General features: G+C 41.3%; 1 protein-coding gene across 1 annotated transcript in view; it reads left to right on the forward strand.

The window, feature by feature from the left end:
• Positions 1 to 18,970, forward strand: part of CUBN (cubilin) — a 279,400-nt gene that overhangs the window by 118,302 nt on the left and 142,128 nt on the right. Inside the window, exons 29-31 of the mRNA XM_040451314.1 lie at positions 6,483 to 6,664; positions 11,485 to 11,659; positions 13,098 to 13,267. Coding sequence (XP_040307248.1) covers positions 6,483 to 6,664; positions 11,485 to 11,659; positions 13,098 to 13,267 — 527 coding nt within the window. The remainder of the gene's footprint in view (positions 1 to 6,482; positions 6,665 to 11,484; positions 11,660 to 13,097; positions 13,268 to 18,970) is intronic.

Here is an 18,970-nt window from a genome sequence, read left to right on the forward strand (position 1 = left end):
TGAATTCCATAAACCTTGTTAAGAACAAAACAAAAACCCACCTTGTCTCTCTTCCATAGGAGGTGCAGAATAGTACATCAAAATGATGAACAGCTGTGTTACCCAATATGAATAAGATATTGATTGATGAGGCAGAATTAAACTTAGCTGTTGATTCATTTCAGCATCTGGCACACATTTTCTCTGTTTTAGAATTACACGCAGTGAGACTTTTGAATTGTCTTCATATTCCTTTTCCTTGATGATGGGCTAGTATAGGTTCTAAATCCCATTTCTTGTATTGGAACTGACTCCCTTTTCCACAGCTAATTAAGTGGAAAACGATGCATAAATCAAATTTGGAAGACTCACATTCTACATTCTTTAAAAACCCCACAATTTAAAAAATTTTTTTTAATTTGAAAAAGAATTTTTTTAATGTTTGTTTATTTTTGAGAGATAAAGTGAGAGTGGGGAGGGGCAGAGAGAGAGGGAGACACAGAATCCAAAGCAGGCTCCAGGCTCCGAGCTGTCAGCACGGAGCCTGACGCGGGGCTCGAACCCACAGACCGCGAGATCAAGACCTGAGCCGAAGTCAGACGCTTAACTGACTGAGCCACCCAGGTGTCCCTGCTTTCATTTATAATTTAAAAAGTCCAGCTTTTGGTGTGACTTTCTAATTTTCCATTTTCATCCATAATTATACAATCCAAATTCATGTTGTAATGTTTCACTTTTAGCCTAATGATAGCTTGCATTTATGAAAGTATCAAATAAATTCACTACATATTTAATTATTTGGCTAATAGAAATTTTCTTAATTTTTTTGTGAATATGTTTTCTCTTGTCACTAAAAGAGAGCATAGAAAAAGCCCCAGACATCATTCATTTTTTCAGTTTTTAAAATGTATATTTTGACAGATTTTCCTTTGCCCGATATCATCTACACATCTGTCAAAGAATCCCCAAATCAAAGAAAATGTGATAAAACCCAAGAAAGTGAGGCATAGCAGGCTAAATGTTGATTAAAATCTCTCATCTGTGGACTCGAAATAAGTCCCAAAAGAGAATTATGCTAACATTATGCTATTGAAACTAACAAAAATTAAAATATCTTTTAGCAATGCAATATGATCATTTATTTATTCTTGTTTTGTCTGTTTATTATTTTTTTTTATTTTTAAGAGAGAAAGAGAGAGAGAGACAGAGACAGAGACAGAGCGTGAGTAAGGGAGGGCAGAGAAGAAGGGAGACACAGAATCTGAAGGAGGCTCCAGGCTTTGAGCTGTCCGCACAGAGCCCCAGGTGGGGCTCCAGCTCATGAGCCATGAGATCATGACCTGAGCTGAAGTCAGATGCTTAACAGACTGAGCCACCCAGGTGTCCCTGTCATTTATTTATTCTTATTTGTAATTTACCACCAATTAACAGGTAAAGGATAAAATAGAGTTCACTGTTTGTTTGTTTGTTTTTTTTTTCCAAATCAAACATATTGAAATTACTCTTTGCAAACTGAAGGGAAAACAAAAAGAGTTTAGTGATTTACAGAAAGGCATGTGGGGATAGCACTTTTTAGGTCTATAAATGGAGTTGTTATTTTGGTTTTTTTGTGTGTGTGGTTTTTTTTCCCCAGAGACATTAAATATGCACAACTTCTAGATCACGTATTGCATATGCTCAATAAATATTTATTGACTGAATAAATCGTAATTGGAAAGTTATTTCTATCTTTTTCAGGATGTAGAAATACAAAGACAGAGTTAAATTTAATTATCAGAATTAATTTTATTTTCCAGTACTTTATATGTTTACCATGAAATATCACTAAATTAACTTATTCTATTTTGCATTTGATGTGAACTTTTAAATCAAAGTTTTTAACCTTTTGATACGTTAAGCCTCAGCGGTAGTGAGCGCACAAAGGATAAAAAGAAAGCTTCATAGTTTTCAAGTGCCAATACTTTCTTTCTCTCCTCGACACACAGTATTTTCACTGCAATGGGGTAAATTTTTTTAATATCTTTTTTTTTAATGTTTTTATTTATTTTTGAAGGAGAGAGAGACAGAGCATGAGCCAGGGAGGAGCAGAGAGAGAGGGAAACATAGAATTTGAAGCAGGCTCCAGGCTCTGAGCTGCCAGTACAGAGCCTGATGCGGGGCTCAAGCTCACGAACCGTGAGATCATGACCCGAGCCGAAGTCGGACGCTCAACCTACTGAGCCACCCAGGCGCCCCTCCAATAGGGTACTTTTTTTTTTCAATATATGAAGTTTATTGTCAAATTGGTTTCCATACAACACCCAGTGCTCATCCCAAAAGGTGCCCTCCTCAGTACCCATCACCCACCCTCCCCTCCCTCCCACCCCCCATCAACCCTCAGTTTGTTCTCAGTTTTTAAGAGTCTCTTATGCTTTGGCTCTCTTCCACTCTAACCTCTTTCTTTTTTTTCCTTCCCCTCCCCCATGGGTTTCTGTTAAGTTTCTCAGGATCCACATAAGAGTGAAACCATATGGTATCTATCTTTCTCTGTATGGCTTATTTCACTTAGCATCACACTCTCCAGTTCCATCCATATTGCTACAAAGGGCCAGATTACATTCTTTCTCATTGCCACGCAGTACTCCATTGTGTATATAAACCACAATTTTTTTTATCCATTCATCAGTTGATGGACATTTAGGCTCTTTGCATAATTTGGCTATTGTTGAGAGTGCTGCTATAAACATTGGGGTAAAAGTGCCCCTATGCATCAGTACTCCTGTATCCCTTGGGTAAATTCCTAGCAGTGCTATTGCTGGGTCATAAGGTAGGTCTTCCAATAGGGTACTTTTAATGATACTGGAATTTGCCTTTAAAAGGCACACACATAAGTGCTATTGATGAGAAGAAACCATGACAGATTTAAAAATACGATCTGGTTTTGTATTTTATAAACCTTGTTTATGTTTGTTTTAAATCTTGGGGAAAAGTACACTGTGGGTCTCCAGAGCTGTAAGTGGGTGAATAAAATCAGTGCTGTAGTTTTTCAAAGCATCACTGCCTGCCAAGAACCTGATATTATCATTCCAGCTTTTACACTGACTAGTTTAAGGGTATTCGTATCCTGTTATTCACAAAGGAATTTACAAGGTAACCTAAAACCACTGGAAAAGACAATGGAAAATGTCAGGCAGATTTTTAGATGAATCAACTATGATAAAAAAAAAAAATGGAATTAGATTGTCTGGTGAACTGGAGTGAAATAAAAATGAGAACTGGGAGATACCCAAGATTCCATTTCCTTGTTCTCTTTTATGTGATGTGGCCACCAAGGTATTTTCCTCCAAAGATTTTTTCATTGGATTTTTTTTTTTTTTATCTGATACAACCGGTCTCAGGATTCACAGAAGCTGAAAATGTAGGCTGAAAGGAAGAGGGTGGGGTAACGGAACGCTTTTGCTTCCCTGTGATGTATTTTAATAGAAGGTGTTACAACTTCCGATAATTTTTAGGGGGCCACTGTGTCACAAGACTCCAGAGGGCATCACTTGGTGGCATCTACTGTGACTGGTGCCCCCCACAGTTGTGCAGTGGTGCTGAGTAAACTGTGCTGATTTTGGCTTCAGGAACGTTTTCCATGTGTTGTTCTAGTAGAAAAAATATTTTCTAATCTTTCATGGCATTCATGTTTATGTGACATTCACCAGTGTCTATAAAAATATCAGTGCGTCTAACTTTAAACTATTGCCCCCCCCCAAGAGGTTTTAATGAGAAATGAAGGTTGGAACTTTACAGGCCCCAGGAAAGATACTACCCTGTGCAACAAACTTGAAGCCTGAAAACACAGGTTTTCAACTAGAAGGAGGAAACGGGCACTCCAGAAGGTGGTGGCATTTGGAGCTGGAATCAGATTTCTGTACTGAGATCAAGGTTCTTCTTAGAATTCTCCTCAGCTCTTTTCAGCTAAGTCGAGATTCGGTATGGAGAGTATTTCTTCTGAATCCTTTATAAATCCTTTTTCTAACTCACTGTACAGGGCACATTTGCATGGGGTAGAGAGTAGACATGACCTCAGCTTTAGGGGCTTGTTTTAAGTCATGGCAGGTTAATTGTACTCATGTGACAATGCACATATGTTCATCTTGGAGTGAGGAGGTACTGCCATTTCTTAAAATTTATTTATTTTGACAGAGAGAGAGAGAGAGAGAGAGAGAGAGAGAGAGAGAGCGCACAAGGGGGGAAGGTGCAGAGATAGAAGGAGAGAGAATCTCAATGATGCGGGGCTCGAACTCACAAACTGTGAGAGCATGACCTGAGCCCAAACCAAGAATCGGAGGCTTAACCAACTGAGCCACCCAGGTGCCCTTGTGCTGTCATTTTATAAACCCAAAAAGCCTTGATATGGAATAAGAGGAGATACTTGGAACAATTTGCCATCCAGTAAAGAATATGTTGAAAAAATAAAAAAGGTGACTTTGATATGTTGACAGAGCAAGCAATGTTTTTTAATCACCAAAAATTGCTATTGGAAAAACAAAGTGATCTATCTTTTCCCCCTAATTTTACCTTTATTTTTTTCCAATTTTGTCATGAAAATTTGAGCCTTCCTCAAATTTTACTTCTTACACAAAGTTTTCTCTGCCTCTCCATCCTCAAGTCTCTGTCTGGATTTCTACACACCGCGTGAGTCTGCAGAATTCAGTAATTAAGTCCTTGGGCCACTATCAGATTTCCTGGACTGGTGTCCTGCTCCAACCACTTATAAGCCAGGTCACCTTGGGCAAGGCACTTGACCTCTATTTCCATTGATTTGCTCACTTGAGAAATGCAGATAATCATAACAGCTGCTTCACATGGTGACTATGGGTATTCAAATAGGGGGAAAAGCTGTAAAGCACATCTAAGTGCGTGGTGGCAGGTTTTCTTACTATATACCGTGTGTTGCAATATTTGGTTGGTTGTTGTAATCATTTGCCTTAATTACTTTCTAAGCCATGCTGTGTAAACATTCATAAAACATGAATGTTTTCATGTTTGGGTTTTACATACCCAGTTTCTATTTGTTTAGTTGGTTTTCAATTAAAATTAAAAAAGTTTTTTATTGTTTATTTATTTTTGAGAGAGACACAGAGACAGAGCACGAACAGGGGAGGGGAAGGGAGAGGGGGAGACACAGAATCTGCAGCAGGCTCCAGGCTCCGAGCTGTCAGCACCGAGCCCGAAACGGGGCTTGCGAACCACGAGATCATTACCCGAGCCAGAGTCAGATGCCTAACTGACTGGGCCACCCAGGTGCCCCTGTTTAGTTGGTTTTTAGATGTAAGTTTTCTGGGTCAGGACCAAATCATTGGTTGTTTTTGTTTGAAATAGACTTTATTTTTTAGAAGAGTTTTAAGTTCACAGCAAAATTAAGTAGAAGGTAGAGTTCCCATTTACCCCTGTCCCCATACATGCAGTGCCTCTCCCATTATCAACATCTGCCCCCACCCCCACCCAGAGGGGAACATTTGTTACAACTGGTAAACCTACAGTGACACTGCATTATCACCCAAAGCCCACAGTTTACATGGGGCTGACTGACACCTGTGTGTAATATATATATCCCACCTGACTGACAAATGTGTAATATATATATCCACCATTATAGTATCATACATAGTAGCTTTACTGTCCTAAAAATCTATGCTCAACTTATTTATTTCTCTTCTCCTCTAGCCCCTGGAAACTACTTATCTTTTTTACTGTCCCCACAATTTTGCCTTTTCCAGAATCTCATAGACTTGAAATTATATAGTATGGAGGCTTCTCAGACTGCTTTCTTTCATTTATGAATTTCTTCCACATCTTTTTCTGGCTTGGTAGCTCCTTTGTTGTCAGAGTCAAATAATATTCCATTGCGTGGATGGACCACAATGTATTTATCCTTGTAGCTACTGAAGGACATCTTGGTTGTTTCCACGTGGAAACAATTACCAATACCAATAAAGCTGCTATGGACATATCATTTATTTTTTTTTTTAATTTCCTATAGTCTCCCATACAAAGGTAATAATTTTTAGCTCTTAGTATTTTAGATCTTGGGTCTGATAAGGAGTTAGAAATAACATATTGCATACAAGGAAACTGAAGGTCGAGAGACATGGTATTCGCTAACACTGCTTACGTAGTTCATTGTACTTCCTACTGTGAAATTTTTTCCTAAATATAATGAAGAAAATCTAAAAATTGGAATTCTATTTAAAACATCTTACCAAAGTTTTGATGTGGTGAGAATAAGGACTGAGAATTTTTGTACCAAATGTTATAATCAATATATTTTTTAGGAAGAAATTTAGTAAGTTGTAGCCATGATTTTTTTCTCATTGTTTTATAACTGCTCAATTATAACTCTATTATAAATTTATGAGTTTTCCCCTAAATTAGGCATTGTGCATTTTCAATTATCTTTTGGGTAGTTGGATGTTTGAGTTTTTCTTAATGGCCAGCGTCCACTTTGAACTGACTGAGCCTTCCTGTTTTAACAGGCTGTGGCGGGGAGTTGTCTGGGACTACGGGCACCTTCAGCAGCCCCGGGTACCCTAACACGTACCCCCCCAACAAGGAGTGCATCTGGTACATTAACACAGCCCCTGGGAGTAGCATTCAGCTCACCATCCACGACTTTGATGTGGAGTATCACGCAAGGTGCAACTTTGACGTCCTGGAGGTAGGAATTTAGATAGCTTTCCTAGCGCATGCCGAATTTGGGGTAGAACTGGTGATCACTGTGCAAATTATTTGCAGGGGCCAGTGGTGTTCTATTTTTAGACATTTTGATGAGTATCACTTCTTTGTGAGTGATGTTTACGGGCAAATGGGATTACTATCTCAGTTTGGCTTTCCCTAAAAGCAGTGACTCTTGAAGGACTTGGGGGCAGGCAGTTGGACTAGCAGGTGGTATCAGAAAGCAGGAGGAAAGGGGACAGTGGGAGGGAAGGTGAAGGAGGAAGAGCCAGTGATGGGAGCCCCTGTGGGCCACTTGAGCTTTATCCCACTGGGACCCGCGGAGGGGCTATGGGGACTGCTCGTCAGAACCATGCCCCTAAGGGTGAGAGTCTGAGGCACTGGTCCCCCAGCTCCTGTCCCCATTGATGGATTGCACTGGGGATTGTTAATGCCCTCCATTTCAGTCTGAGAAAACTCCCTTAGGCAAGGCAGTGAGGAGGCAGAGTGTAGAGAAGGGGCGGGCTTGGGGGTGAGAGGGCAGCTGCAATCTGAGGGGGGTCAACATGGTGCAGGGCACGAAACGCAACAGTACTGCACAGGGTTTATCTCAGATAGTTGGGATGACCTTGAGAATCTGTTACAACCAGCCATTTATCGCAGGGCCCTGGTCATTAGGAACCGAAACTGAGTACAAAACTGAACGGCTTCCTATAGACAAAGCGCCTATCGCCTCAGCTCTGGAGATTGCTAGAGCGTTTCATGGCAAGGTTCCATATCTAGTAGAACTTAACCCCCATGAAAGCCTGGGTATTTGTTTGTTTGTTTGCTTCGGTTTTGCTTTCCTGCTATACCTGCCGCAGAGTACTTGGCAAATAGTGAACACTTGATGTATATTTGTGGAAAGAATGAAAGCATACGAATCCCTGACATGCCATAATAACGTGCGTTGGTGGTGGCTTGCAAAGGGACTGTGACATCCATTTTCCCCTTTGAATGTGAAATAATCCAGCAGAGTATGAAGGGAATTTTGTCCCCGTTTTATTGTTGTCCAAACAGGGGCTTGGAAACATTGATGGATCTTTCCATGACCCTGAGGATAGTGGGTGGAAAAGCTAAGAACTGAGCTCATCCGCTCCTCGGTGCTGCACGTAAACCAGTACGTAAAGATAGACAGAGGTGGGTAATGTGCAAGTTATTGGAATGAGCAGCACAGACCTCATAGGAAACTTTAACGTTTAAAAACTTTACTTATAACACAAGTCCCTTCCTTGAAAAGAAGTGGGGTTCCCAAACCGTGCCCTCACGGAGTGGACGCAGACTCACAGAATTGCGTTTAGCAGTGCCAGGCTCTCCAAAGGCGGATAATGCTCAGTAAGTGAAATCAGAGACAGAGCAGGTACATCCTTGGGTTAAAACCTCTACCCTTGTCTTCATGTAAGTACTGGGTGTTGCCAAGTCATTGCTCCATCTCAGAAGAGGAAAGGTTTTAGGGGAACAAGGTGGCTCTTGAAATTCACACTCCCAGTATGAGTAGGAACAACACTCACATGTGGAAGGTTCAAATGGTCCTTCTTGCCAGCAAGGAATTTTTCGGTGGCATAAAACCCCTTAACACTTACAAAGGGCTGGCAGCAGACTTTTCCACAGTAATGTGAAATGTTCCGAACCCTTCATTTTCATATTCCGAAGTGCCTGTGATTGTTGCCCACTTGGCAAAATGTAAATGGGTTCATTGTGCTTTGCGTTTTGTCCCGCCCATTACGTGAGAAAGCAGACTGGGGCTGCTTGCTGTAAGTGGCTTGGGGACAGGGGGACAAAGCAGGGTCTCCAGGGAGCTGTGTTTAGGCAGGGTCCTGTGTCTGCACAAAAAGGGCTCTGAGAAGAGGCTACAGTCAGCCTGGGGCTTATTTATATTAGGACAAGTCAGCCTGGGGCTTATTTATATTAGGACAAGGTGGTCTCCCATGTTCCATCAAAATCCATCAAAATCTTGAGCCCCTTAAGTGTTTTGGGAAAGCTTACTTAAGGCTGAAATGAGTCACCCCCTTACCTTTTGTTCAAAACCCTTATTTGACCTCCTTGCACATGCTCATGGCAGGTGGAAAGTGCTGTAATAAATTTGCACTAATGATGATAAAATGATTTTTTCCATCTCTCATACCGTAGCTGCTGATAACACGTTAGCTATAGGTTTCAGAATGTTACCCCTGGTAGGTATGTGGCCTTGAGACTGCTGATTTTCTTGACCCGCTCTTCTCAGCCTGCACACTATCCCCTCCTGTTCTGAGCACAGCCAAGTAGGACCTCTCTGTCAGCAGGTATTGGGGCTTACCTGGGTTTCACCAGATTTTACCAAGAGCCAGTATTTTTTCCCCTAAAAACTCAGTGTGCGGAAAGTGGCCAGTTGCATTAAAGCAACAGCCGTTTGGTTACTCATAACCCTGGAATGCTGACTTGATTGTAACAATAAATGGAGCTAACAGTGCAGAAAGCGATGTTCAAAACAGATTAAAACCATAGGCTTTGAAATGTTCTATATCCTGAGCATTTGCTAAAAACACGTTTCTTAATCTCTGATCATCAGACCCGGTTTTTTTCCCCCCGAAGTTTAGTCATATGCTGTAGTCGAATGAACCACACCCTGAAATTCTTTCCATCTTTTTCCTCTTTTGAAGAGTCACGCGTTAAGTCTCGGTTTTATTTGTGGAAGCCAAAAGTACCGTTCTATTGTTTGGGTCATGGAAACACTCTGGGCTGATTTTATTTCAGTCTCTGAGAAAGAAGCCTGAACCTGCATAAAGCAGAAAAGGAAATCCACTCCTTGGGGCAATAAATCAGGACAATTGCTTGGTGTGGTCAGTTTATTCCCTCTGGTCTCTCTGCAATGGTCCGTTGTGAGCCCAGCCCTGTTAGAGTGGAAGCAAAGAATGTCGAAAGCGGCAGTGTTGATTCTTCTGGAGGCTTCTGGGCCCCGCCGACTCATCCCCGTTATGTTTGTGATCTTAAGGGGACCCTGGGCAGGGAAAACAAAGAATATTTTGCCGACGTGCAAGTTTTCTTTGTCAGAACTAAAGCCTTGTGCTCAGTGCTCTCTCCAAATGTGTGCTGTTTATTGAGCATGGCTGATTAGCAGCACAGGCTGTCAGTTTCATGCTCTGAGGACTGTGTTCTGGGCGGGGGGGATGGGCAGTGGGGGGGGGGCAGGCAGATCCCACAAACAGCAAAGGACCGGGTAAACCAGAAGCAATCTGTTTCTGCCATTTGCATATGTGTACGTGTAAAGGGCCACACAGGGCTCCTCCTAAAGTCCTGCTTTTGATGGGACTTAGGGGGCCACACAAACATAGCTCCTCCTATGAAAATAAGCTTGAAGCCATCCGCCTGCTTCATTCCTTTGCAATTAAAGCCCTTGTGCTCAGCCCTCCGTGAAACAGCAGCTTCATTCATTTTGGCCTTTCTCGCATCGCTGGGGGGAATTAATCAGACAAAGAAATCATTATAGATTCAAATCACACACTCCTCACCAAAAGTAGGCTTCTTGTTCTTGCTCTCTCCTCTCAGAGAACTCTTGAGTGATTCCCCCTATCAGTCAACAGCTGCCCTGAGGGTGGGCGAGGACCTGGGGGCCTGGGGAATTGGGGAGAGCACAGCTAGGTGGGAGGGCTGCACAGATTTCAGAGGTGTGAGGGCGCTGTGTACAAATTCACCCAGCGCCGCTTTCCCTGGTCCGGTTTTGACCCGGAGCACAGAATTATGTAGCCTATCCATGTGGGGCAGAGGGAAGGACCCAGACACCATTATGCCTGAAAACTGTCATCAAAGATAGTGTTTCTTCTACAAATTCGAGTTTGGCAGGGCCCGGAAGTGGGGGTTCAATACTGTTTGAGTCTTATCTTCCTGTCCCCTGTCCCCACCGGGAACCCATGTGTGAGGAGTCAGAGACGGGGCCTGGGCTGGGCGCCACCTGCCTGCAAGATGTGGCTGTGAGACCCCAGGGGCACTTGCTGGGAGGAATGTGTCACTGAGGCACTGGACCCTAGTCAGATAGGTGGGTGCAAACTGGAGTAGCCTAGGAGACCTGAGGGCATGTGAGATGCATCTAGAAGGAGCCATCCTGATATTGGGCAGACTCCAGGGCAATTCCCCAGAAGAAGTTGGCTGCTCTTGGTCATGTTCCCACCAGTGGGATTCTGGGAGTAGGTTCAGAGAGAATCTGGGGGAGTCCCTTCTTGAGGAAATCATAGAACACGCCGATAGAGGTTATATGTTCCACTCTCTCTGAAGAAGCAAAATATTACTTTAAATGCCTAATCTTATACACTATTCAGGGTGCAAAGGAGAAGATCCTACAATATGTAACTGGGAGATCAGCAGGGTTCAGAGAATTGACTTTCACAAACAACATGGCTTTATGCTCAGACTATTCGTATGCGCCTAGAAGAGTTAGACAGCCACACTTGATACTGTTTTATCTGCAATGCCTCTGCCAAAGAAAGCAGGAAATCCCGTGAAGATGTGGAAAGCGGAAGAGAGGAGATAGGGAAGATTCTGGAAGAGTCTGTTCAGTTCAGCTCTACAATTCTGACTGAGAAAATAAGCAGGCATTTTATGGGTGGTTGAACTTGTGTGTTCCTAGGGCTGAGGGAGTGCCTTTGATGATCCAGCTCAAGTTTAAAGTTCATCCCCACCCAAGGAGACTGAGATTTCACTCTCTAATGAAAATAGAATCCAAGAAATGGTGGTAAATGGAGCCAGGGGAAGGGTTATCCTTGCTTAAATTTCTCTCTTAATTTCAGTCCTTTTTTCTGCATCCCATCTTAGGTCTATGGAGGCCCTGATTTCCACTCGCCCAGAATAGCCCAGTTATGTGCCCAAAGGTCATCTGAGAGTCCCTTGCAGGTCTCCAGCACTGGAAATGAGCTAGCCATCCGCTTTAAGACCGACAGCTCTATAAATGGGAGAGGCTTCAATGCCACATGGCAGGCAGTCCCTGGAGGTGAGTAAGCCAAGGAGGTATCTCAAGACACTTAAGCGGAACCCTTATACATTTTATGAAATGATTAGACAGTGGTGCAAAGGCCAACATAGGGACAGCTTCATGACTCCTCAAATGGCACACACTGCATTGGCATTTACTCTTCCCTGAAAACTCTGATAGAATTTACTTCGAGAGTCACCTCATATGTGAAAACCAGTCCTTGCAAGTATGCAAGTCCATGGTGAAAACAGAAGTGGGGCGATTGGGTAGACTCACTTACCCTCCAAGGGACTCGGGCCCATTCACCGACCTCAAATTTGGGCATCAGCAAAGTGGTAAATTACTTCACGTCATAGTGTAGATCTTTGGATGCTTGGCAGGTGCCCAGACTGTAAAAGTTAAGTTTGTGAATTGCAAGGAATTACCGTGTGTTATATAGTGATTTTCTGCCCAGGGTCTTAGGCAGTGTAAAAATATTTACCGTTGCATATTTTTTAAATAAAAAATTAATACACAAAATATTTAAGCAGATGTTAACTGCTATCACTGCTAAGAATAGCCGTGTTTATTGGACGATTACTTGTGCCAGGCATCTAATCTATCTGTTCTACAAGGACGACCTCTTTTCATCCTCACGACCACCTTATGAGGGAAATGTATTTACTAATGAGAAAGTTGAAAGTTAGTGAAGTTTGTGATTTGTCCAAAGTCACATAGGTAGAAAATACTAAAGCAGAGATGTGACCCCAGGCTAACTTGTGGCCCCACCTTGGGAACCCTAAGGTGATACAGTAAATTATATTAGACCTTTCCTAAAGTTAATGATGCATGAATTTAGTGAGGGTTATATATATGATTGTATACACATAGTGTTTAGATTATCCAATTATTGTCAATTGTTAGAAAATACTCGCATTTTTCCATTATAGGTTTATATTATCATAAGCCCAAGAAATGATAAGTCATAGAGATAGATGTTGATAGGTATTTACTTGATAGTATCATAAGAATAAAAAGACTGAATAACTATACCAGGTCCAGAATATTAAATTTTAAAAAGCAGATATTAAATTATTAAAAACATCTCCTACTAAATTATCAAAATTCTTAGGAGATGTGCTATTCTTACAGTATATTATATTTTTAGAGAACAAAGAAGAAGCACTTTATGGCTTTATGAGAGCATGACTTTATTTGCACTTATGTTTGAGCATTTTAGAAATTATTTTTGGCACCAGTGTTTAAGTTATTTGAAGTATTTTCTTAGTCATCCTTCATTTTGTTGGGATGAATGAATTAATGGTGGATATTCAGTTCTGCACGCTGATTATATCATCAACTACATAAAACTGGTGGTCAAACAAAGCATCATATTGTTCTATGCTACCAGGTAATTGGGCAAAGCTTTATCCATCAGGGATTCCTCTCATTTTTGAACTGGGTTTCCTACTTACAGGTTGTGGCGGCATTTTCCAGGCTCCCAATGGAGAGATTCATTCTCCAAATTACCCCAGTCCTTATAGGAGTAACACCGACTGCTCCTGGGTCATTCGGGTGGAAAGAAATCACCGTGTTCTCTTGAACTTCACTGACTTTGACCTTGAACCTCAGGACTCTTGTATTATGGTAGGTGACACAAATTTCAAGCATTGTCTCTAGTTAAGCCTGGGCCCAAACATTACAATATGAGCATATTTAGTAAATACATTAATTATGGATGTTTTCAGTGTCAGATCATAGAAAACCCAACTACTGGCAACTTAAAATATAAGGATGTTTATGTTTTTATCTAAATACAAATCAGGAAGTAGATGATCTCGCGGTTTGTTTAGCAACTCAGGTTCTGTTCTACCATCCTTCGTGTGTTGATTTGTCATCTTGTGTTTGTTTCCTATGGTCCAAAAATGGCTGTAGTAGCTCTGAACATCTTGTCTGAGTACAGATGCAGAAAAAGGGAGAAGGGATAATTCTATTTGTTTCTATTTTGTATTTTTTTAATCAAGGAAGAAAATTTTCACACAAGTCCGCTTACTTACATACATCATTGGCCAGAATTGGCTGCAAGAGAGATTAGGGAATTTATAGTAGAATGAATTTATCATAACTACTTTAAGTCAATTATTATTAAGCCTCCGGGGGTTTTCACAGGGTTCTGCTTTTTTTTGAGCTCAGGATATCTCGATCTGCTACTTGAACAAATCAATGTCCCCTAGGACAGAATAGATTTGGGGATGGGGGTGGAGGAAAGAGAGATGGGTATTAATTGGTCAGATGACCAAAGTTTCTATCACTACTTTCAGCTTTAATGCATTCTCACCTGAAATTAAGGATGTATCCTTGATGTAGGAGTGAATGAGAATGTATTTTGAGATTTTCTTTTTGTTTTTAAATTGATTTTTTTGGTTACCTGTTTTTTTTTAACGAAAGATTTTCCATATTTCATTTGTATTTAGAGACATTTCACTCAAATATAAACCAGATTCTCTTGGCTGATGGAACTTTATATTTTAGTTTCCTGACAGTTTCTTACACAAACTCCAATTGGCCTGCTTTCAAATTTAACTCAAGAAAACTCAAAAGTTGTTTCACATTTTTCAAAGTAGTGCAGTCATGGTATGATTTCAGATACTGTTTTACAAGATTAAAAAGTAATCTCCTTAAAAGATCAGTTGACTCATGACTGTTTTAGTCTTCTAAATGAGTCTTCAGGGTCTAAGTTGGCAAAGCATTGTACAGACATAAAGGATAGAACATCTACTTTCCATAAAGGTAACTCAGACCAACTCTCCTGAAAAAGACAATTTAAAATTTGTAAGCTGATATTTAAAAAACATCTTCCTAAATGCAGCAAAGAACTGACAAGGTAATGTGAAGTTTTTGAGTTAATATCTGAGAGAGATGTGAGCCTAGTATTTCACATAGCTTTTGTCTATAGGGCAATTTGCTGATTCAGAAGGGGTTGGCAGCGCCTCTGTGAGCCTCTCAGGGCAAAGAGGATCAGAGTTTGAGGCCAGAGCCGGAACAGGGTGGAAGTCCTGGTAAACCATATCCTAGGTAAAACAAAATTAAAACAGCTTTCACAGAGACTGTATTCCAGCTTTAAGTCACTTGAGTAGCCCCAAAATCTGAGGGGGACCCTGGCTGAGAGAGGACCCTGGATTGTTAATACATCCTTGTACATCTGGCAAAAGCAATTTAGAATCTTCTTCAAAGGGGGATAAAATCAGCCTAGATTTCATTTCTGTTCATAATTTTTCATATGCAATAGCCGGCACACTATCAAAGATATTCACGTACATGAGGAGGGGATATAACATAAATGAGATGCAATATGAGTAACAGACAATGGAAACAAACATACTAATATCACATATTGGTAAACAGTTATGATTGGTAAACAAGCTCATGGAGATAAAAGTCAAACTTCAAACTCTCAGCAAGGAACTGCAAAGTATAAAAGGTGACACTGCAAATATGGAAGAGAACCAACTAAAATTTTCCGAACTGGATAAAATAGAATAGCTGAAATTTAGATCTCAATGGAGGTGGGTTTTTTTTTTCTTTTGTTTTGTTTTTTGGTTTTGTGTGTGTGTGTGTTTTGTCTTTTAGGCAGATTAGATAGAGATGAAGAGAAAAATAGTGAACTGGAAAGTAAGTCAAAGGAATCTAGGGAAAAATCACAATAAGCAAAAGGATGGAAAATATAGAAGAGAGGTTAAGACACATACAGTATGCTTATAAAAGATATAATATACATTTAATTGTCACCCCAGAAGGAAAAGTGAGAGATATAATGGAACAGAAGCAATATTTGAAATGCTAATGTTAAGACTTTTCTAAAACTGATGAAAGATGTCACATTTACAAAAACAAGAATCCCAAGTAACCCAAACAACTAAGCAAGTATAAATAGAAAGAGAAATAAATAGAAAGACATGCTAATCTAAAAAAAAACTAAAGATAAAAGGAAAATGTTACAATCAGCCAGGGGAGTGGGTAGGGGGACAAATTGCTTTTAGGAAGTGGCAGACTAAATTCTGACTTTTCAACAGTGATAATTAGAAGGAGAAGAGTCAGGGGTGCCTGGGTGTCTCAGTGAGTTAAGCGTCCAACCCTTGATTTCAGCTCAGGTGGTGATCTCATGGTTCATGAGATTGAGTCCCACATCGGGCCCTGCACTGACAGCATGGTGCCTTCTTAGGATTCTCTCTGCCCTTCTCTCTTTGCCTCCCCACTACTCATGCGCTCGCGCCCTCTCTCTCTCTCTCTCTCCCTAAAAATAAATAAATAAACTTGAAAACAGAAAAGAAGGAGAAAAGACAATGGAATGTTATCTTCAGTCTAAAGAAAGAAAATAACTACCAATCAGGAACTTTGTACTCTCCTAAAACCTTCATTAAGAATGAAGGTTAGGGGCGCCTGGGTGGCGCAGTCGGTTAAGCGTCCGACTTCAGCCAGGTCACGATCTCGCGGTCCATGAGTTCGAACCCCGCGTCAGGCTCTGGGCTGATGGCTCGGAGCCTGGAGCCTGTTTCCGATTCTGTGTCTCCCTCTCTCTCTGCCCCTCCCCCGTTCATGCTCTGTCTCTCTCTGTCCCAAAAATAAATAAACGTTGAAAAAAAAATTAAAAAAAAAAAAAAAGAATGAAGGTTAAATGAAGCATTGAAACCAAAAAGGGATCTTCAGGAGAAGTTCAAATGGGCCGGAAACAAGTTGTTTACCTCATTGATTTGCTTGCGGTGGGCAAATCTCCACCATTTGCTTCCTTTCCCAAATGGGTTAGTGCCAGGTACAGTATCTTCTCTTCTCTTTGGTAAAGTCCACAACCCATAGAATTTAACTTAGGAAAGAGTGTAAACAAAGCCTAGGTCAAAGGCACGCCCAGCATGGCTACATTTTCCCCCCCCCTACGGTCATGAATAGAGTTTTCCACCTATATGAGATATAAATACATAGACGGGGTTTTCTCTTAACTACTGCCATATCTCAGCATGCAGCTGGGCTTGACTTAACAAACTGTAGTAGAAGGCAACAGATAGAAGGAAGTAAAACCTCAAATATGAACTGGTCATAGGCATGGAGACAGGAAAATAAACCCAAAAACAGGTGCTGGGAGGAGTTCAGTCTGGCAGATAAGGTAACATACGAAATGTAGTAGTCCAAACAAGTTGTCAAAATGAGGGAATCCTGTGTGAAGGAGTTGGGGTATCCTTGCCAGTGGGCAGATAGAGCATTTGGAAACAGATGCAAGTCAACCGGAGCAAGACTTACACGTAAAAAGTGAACCACGTGAATAGCATGGTGCCATGGTTAAGAAATCTAACCCTGTGGTGGGGTGGACCTAGAGCTGAGTCTGAATTTTGCCCTTCCCGAGCTGTGTTACCCTGGAGTAACCCAGTAACATATAGATGCAGTTTCTTTAACTGTGACATGGGGATAGTAAGTACCTGTGTCAGATTTGTTGTTGGGATATTTGAGATCATGTTAAGTGACCTGCTATGCATATAGAAAGTTATTGATTCATGCCAGCCCTGATCATAATGATGCTGATGGTGAGTGCCCACAGAGAGGCGTGTGCAATGAGCTCTGGAAGAGGGGACAGCAGGGAATACTAGAAGGAACAGTGAGCTTAAGGGCCAGTGCTTCCCTTCTGGGCCTCAAGGACCTCAGTGAAACAAGAACGCGGTTAGGCATCTTTCTCCTAGCACAGCACCTGACATCTCCTATACCTTGGACTCACTGACTATAGTAATAATCATGAGAAAACAGAAGAGGGGATTCATTTGGATCTGGAAGCCAGGGAAGGTTTCACTTTGGAAACGACGTTTGAGTGGCAGAATTTCACCAGTGGAAATGTGGTGGTGAGACCAGGAGAAGAGGCTTTGGAAAAAGAATAGGGGAAATTGTTCACAGAGGCGTGAATATACACAGATGTGTGGGAATAGGAAAGATGTTGCCCTGGAGTATAGCTATGTGTGGGAGCACACAGAGACCAATAGTCTATAGAAGACATCGTGAGTGGCCTCAGGAATGGACAAACTCTTTTACACTCTCTGAATCTGAAATTATCCTATAGATAATATGAGTTGATGAAAGTTTTCTGTAAAACAGAGGAATCATAAACTCAAAACTGTGTTTGTTTGTTTTTTTGTTTTGTTTTTTTTTTAATTTTTTTTTATTTATATATGAAATTTATTGTCAAATTGGTTTCCATACAACACCCAGTGCTCATCCCAAAAGGTGCCCTCCTCAATACCCATCACCCACCCTCTCCTCCCTCCCACCCCCCATCAACCCTCAGTTTGCTCTCAGTTCTCAACAGTCTCTTATGCTTTGGCTCTCTCCCACTCTAACCTCTTTTTTTTTTTTTCCTTCCCCTCCCCCATGGGTTCCTGTTAAGTTTCTCAGGATCCACATAAGAGTGAAACCATATGGTATCTGTCTTTCTCTGTATGGCTTATTTCACTTAGCATCACACTCTCCAGTTCCATCCACGTTGCTACAAAAGGCCATATTTCATTTTTTCTCATTGCCACGTAGTATTCCATAGTGTATATAAACCACAATTTCTTTATCCATTCATCAATTGATGGACATTTAGGCTCTTTCCACAATTTGGCTATTGTTGAGAGTGCTGCTATGAACATTGGGGTACAAGTGCCCCTATGCATCAGTACTCCTGTGTCCCTTGGATAAATTCCTAGCAGTGCTATTGCTGGGTCATAGGGTAGGTCTATTTTTAATTTTCTGAGGAACCTCCACACTGCTTTCCAGAGCGGCTGCACCAATTTGCATTCCCACCAACAGTGCAAGAGGGTTCCCGTTTCTCCACATCTTCTCCAGCATCTATAGTCTCCTGATTTGTTCATTTTGGCCACTCTGACTGGCGTGAGGTGATACCTGAGTGTGGTTTTGATTTGTATTTCCCTGATAAGGAGCGACGCTGAACATCTTTTCATGTGCCTGTTGGCCATCCGGATGTCTTCTTTAGAGAAGTGTCTATTCATGTTTTCTGCCCATTTCTTCACTGGGTTATTTGCTTTTCGGGTGTGGAGTTTGGTGAGCTCTTTATAGATTTTGGATACTAGCCCTTTGTCCGATATGTCATTTGCAAATATCTTTTCCCATTCCGTTGGTTGCCTTTTCGTTTTGTTGGTTGTTTCCTTTGCTGTGCAGAAGCTTTTTATCTTCATAAGGTCCCAGTAATTCACTTTTGCTTTTAAGTCCCTTGCCTTTGGGGATGTGTCGAGTAAGAGATTGCTACGGCTGAGGTCAGAGAGGTCTTTTCCTGCTTTCTCCTCTAAGGTTTTGATGGTTTCCTTTCTCACA

This window comes from Herpailurus yagouaroundi, unplaced genomic scaffold (assembly GCF_014898765.1).
Source record: "Herpailurus yagouaroundi ecotype Mexico unplaced genomic scaffold, PumYag 203, whole genome shotgun sequence".
NCBI lineage: Eukaryota > Metazoa > Chordata > Mammalia > Carnivora > Felidae > Herpailurus > Herpailurus yagouaroundi.